The sequence below is a fragment of the Impatiens glandulifera genome, unplaced genomic scaffold, assembly GCF_907164915.1.
Source record: "Impatiens glandulifera unplaced genomic scaffold, dImpGla2.1, whole genome shotgun sequence".
Classification (NCBI taxonomy): domain Eukaryota; kingdom Viridiplantae; phylum Streptophyta; class Magnoliopsida; order Ericales; family Balsaminaceae; genus Impatiens; species Impatiens glandulifera.
The window spans coordinates 9,995-13,701 of record NW_025918980.1 but is presented as its reverse complement, the minus strand read 5'-3'; the positions used below and the strand labels follow the sequence as shown (position 1 = coordinate 13,701).

The 3,707-nt window shown below is 30.3% G+C and overlaps 1 protein-coding gene across 1 annotated transcript; it reads right to left on the bottom strand.

The window, feature by feature from the left end:
- Positions 1–773: 773 nt before the first annotated feature.
- Positions 774–2,193, bottom strand: LOC124917266. The gene has a single exon (XM_047457740.1). The coding sequence runs from the start codon at positions 2,042–2,044 to the stop codon at positions 968–970; it is 1,077 nt and encodes a 358-aa protein (XP_047313696.1). The 5' UTR covers positions 2,045–2,193; the 3' UTR covers positions 774–967.
- Positions 2,194–3,707: the final 1,514 nt, after the last annotated feature.

Genomic DNA, 3,707 nt, shown 5'->3' with positions numbered 1-3,707 from the left:
TTTTAATAATGAAAAGACCTTATATAAACAAATTTACATGTTTAAATTAAGCTAGAATAGTTAAATTGACCCATTGAGTTTATACAAATGTCTCTTTACCATTGAATTCTAAAAATGTCTAATTTTGTCCATTAAACCTATTCAATTGTCTCAATTCAATTCCATGAACTCGATGATAATAAACCGGTTTCTGATTTGGGTAAACCCTAAACCGCCTAGTTTATGATAAGATGTTCACATTTATGCAAAGATCGAATAAATTTAGGACTATGGTGTGTCATTGTTTATTTAAATTTATTGTCCAAATTAGATACCAAATTGAATTATTGGTTACTCCCATTTTTATAACATGGGTGTTTTTGTGTAATGGTATTTTAATTTTTTATAAATATTTTTTTAAGAAAAAGTGACCCAATTCAAATAATCATATAACATAAACAACTCATTGCCAGGCTAACTCAAACTATAGTCACCACTCACCAAGAAAGCCAGCCAAGCTTGACAATTTTTTAGGTCCATTTCATTAATCTATTTTAATTGAATTCATTTTTTCATTTAAAAAAAAAAAATTAATCCTATTGTCACTAGCTTATGATGTTCTTACTAAGAATCGAATCAATTTATCATCGGTTCTTTTACGATAATCCCCAATACAACAATTTATCATCACGATAACTAAACAGCTAAGAATAACGAGTCTATTTGTTATCAAAAGATCAATCCGAAGGAGAATTCAGTCATTCTTAGTCATGAATGTCTCAAAATTAAACCTATTCAAAATAGAAGATATGATATCTTGAATAATTCATCAACTATTCTCATCTTACATAAGGTATGTTCAATAACAAATAGGTTTACCTCAAACAAATCAATACAATGTGATAAATCGATTGAAGAACCGGAGTAATAAATATCAAACAAAACCTAATACTCATCCAATAGAAAAAAAAAATTAAAAATTAGCCCCTCAACTTTTCCAAGCATACAAAAGAAGAGAAAAACCAGAAGAAGGTCCCTTAAGCTCATTCTCCTCCATGGTTGCCCACTCCATAACCGAACTACAACTTGAAGAACCCGATGAAAGTGAAGAAGAAGAAGAACCCTTTTCAGAAGATTTCATCAAACTCTTCCTCATCTTCATCTTCTCAAACCCAAATCCACAAGATTGTTGTGACCCAAATGAGAAACCATTCTTGTTCATCACTTCTTCATGATCATCTTCAAATAATCCAAGGTTTTCAAATCTAAACATGAAAAGACCATACCCATCTTCATTATCTTCTTCAAACAACCAATTATAAACATCCCAAGAGATCTGAACATAAACACCATCAATTTCAATTCTCTCATTTCCCCTGAATTTCCACTTCAAATGCTTGATTTGCAACACCCTTTTATCATCCACACTAAAATACAATCTCGAATCATCTCCTGTTCTACAAAGTACAGAGATTTCTCGAATTCTATTTCCAAATTGGGCTTTTGTTTTGTATAATTTATTCCCATTGAAATGCTCCCTTCGAAGAACAACCGATTGTGACTTAATTGACTTAGTTGACTTAGTCTTTGAAAAAGCTTCCGCCGGCGAGTCTCCGGCGAGAAGAACCATTGACCCATCTACAACAACGGCGATGTAGAATCCTGAATCGGGTTCAGGCTGTAAACCGAATTTAACCTTAGAAAAATCCCAAAAGATCTGAACCCATTTGGATTTGGAACTGGAATTGGGTAGATTCAGATTCAGATTCAACTTTCTGGATCCAGTTCTGTTCCAGAAAATGAATGGTTTGAGATTAAGTGAGAAAGATGGAGAAGAAGAAGATGATAGATCGCCGGCGTCTGCGTCTAGGAGGATATAGAGATGGAAAGAACGGCGGAGGAGATTGCGACACCAGGTGAGGGCGAAGAGACCATTAGAGGTTTTGTAAACGGATGTTGAGAGGTTATGGGCGGCGGCGGCGGAGCGGTGGTCGCCGGAGACGGCGGAGGTGGTGGATGAACGGAAACAAGGTAAGGGGGAGGAAGATTTGACGTGGGTTGTCATAACTTTTCCTCTTAATTTGGGATTTTTTAGATTTGTTGATTAGGGTTTTTAGAGGAAGTAGAAAAGATTGGTTTTTTAATATGCAAGAACTAGAGAGAGAGAAAAAGACTGAGTCTTTGTGGTGGGACAGGTCACAGAGTGTGTATAGGTTGAAAAATGTTTGGATCTTTTTGGTTTTTCATTTCCTTTAATTTTATTATTATTATTATTTACAGAGTTTCCTATGTGAAGAATATAATTTATTATTATGAGTGCGTTTGATTAATCGTTAGCGCTTAGGGTTAAATATGACAATTATAAACCGTCTCGTCTTGCGAATTACGGCTCGAATATTGTCTCGTTAGGGCGGCGGTTTTTTATTTGTGTCCCCTGTTCTGACTCGGTTTCGATCTCACATAGATTCGACCAAAAACATTATAAACACAATTAAATATATAACATCCCAATATATTTATTTATTATTTATATTTATAAGAGTATTATGCTAGTTCTTCTTTAATTTTTAAAAATAAGAATTTTAAGTCTATTTATAAATAATATATTACAATATATATATATATAATTTTTATAAATCAGTTTAAATAATTTTATTGAAGTTATTTTTATATAAATATGATATAACGACGCCTTTTGAGAATTTCTCGAAATAGAATGAGACGGACGGTAAACGCATTTTCCGAACCGATTTGCCTCATTGACATACTTAGTCTGCGTAATAATCTGCTACATTAATTTTACGTAATAAGTTAATGCAAAAAATTATAATCAAACAAAGTTTACGTTTAAACGCAATTTTGACTAAGTTTGATTTAGCTTATACTTAGTTAATTCACTCTACCTTATTTAGTTTATTTACGTTTGATATGATTAAGCTTTTATACTCAGCTTACTCGTTTCAGTTTATTTGTCAATAAAGAATTTACAAAAAAATTGCGTTTAAATGTAAAATGTATTTGATTATAATTTTGTATTTTAACTTATTACGTAAAATTATTATAACAAATTATTGTGTAATCACTATATGCTTGTATTAAATAACGAATCAAACATGTCACTTTTCTCTACTTTCTCTTTAGGTGAATAAGTTGAAAAGAATAAGCTCAATATAAATTGAATCTTATGAATAATATTTGAGAATAAGTTGAATAAACTAAATAAATAAATTAAGTATAGGATGAACCTATATCTTTCTATATTAACTAATTATTTATTTTCCGAATTTATTAATTATTATATTTTGCCAACTCAGAACATGGTTTAGTTTGATTCCAATTGCTTAGTGTATATTTGTTCTGTTATTTGGAATAATTTAATATGGTGTTATAGAAGGAGAAAATATTTTTTTACTAAATTTGTTATTCATATTAAATTTATTTAAAGCTATCAAATATTATGTCTAATTTTTTTTTGGGAAATAATGTCTAATTTGGGATAACTAACTTGTAATTATTATTACAATAAATGCTGGTTTTGTGTTTGACTCATAATTTCCTTTTGTAACACTTTCTAAATAACATTTTACTACATTTTAATGAAGGTGTAACTAATTTAGAACTATTAAGGAATGAGACTTTATAGGAGTTGTTTTCCAGTTCCATTATAAATTAAAATAATAATAATAAGAAATCTAATAATTTGGTATACCATATAAAAAAACAATTAT

What these genes read in the sequence shown, in the direction of transcription:
- LOC124917266 (XM_047457740.1), bottom strand. Translation starts at nt 2,044, where the DNA reads ATGACAACCCACGTCAAATCTTCCTCCCCCTTACCTTGTTTCCGTTCA.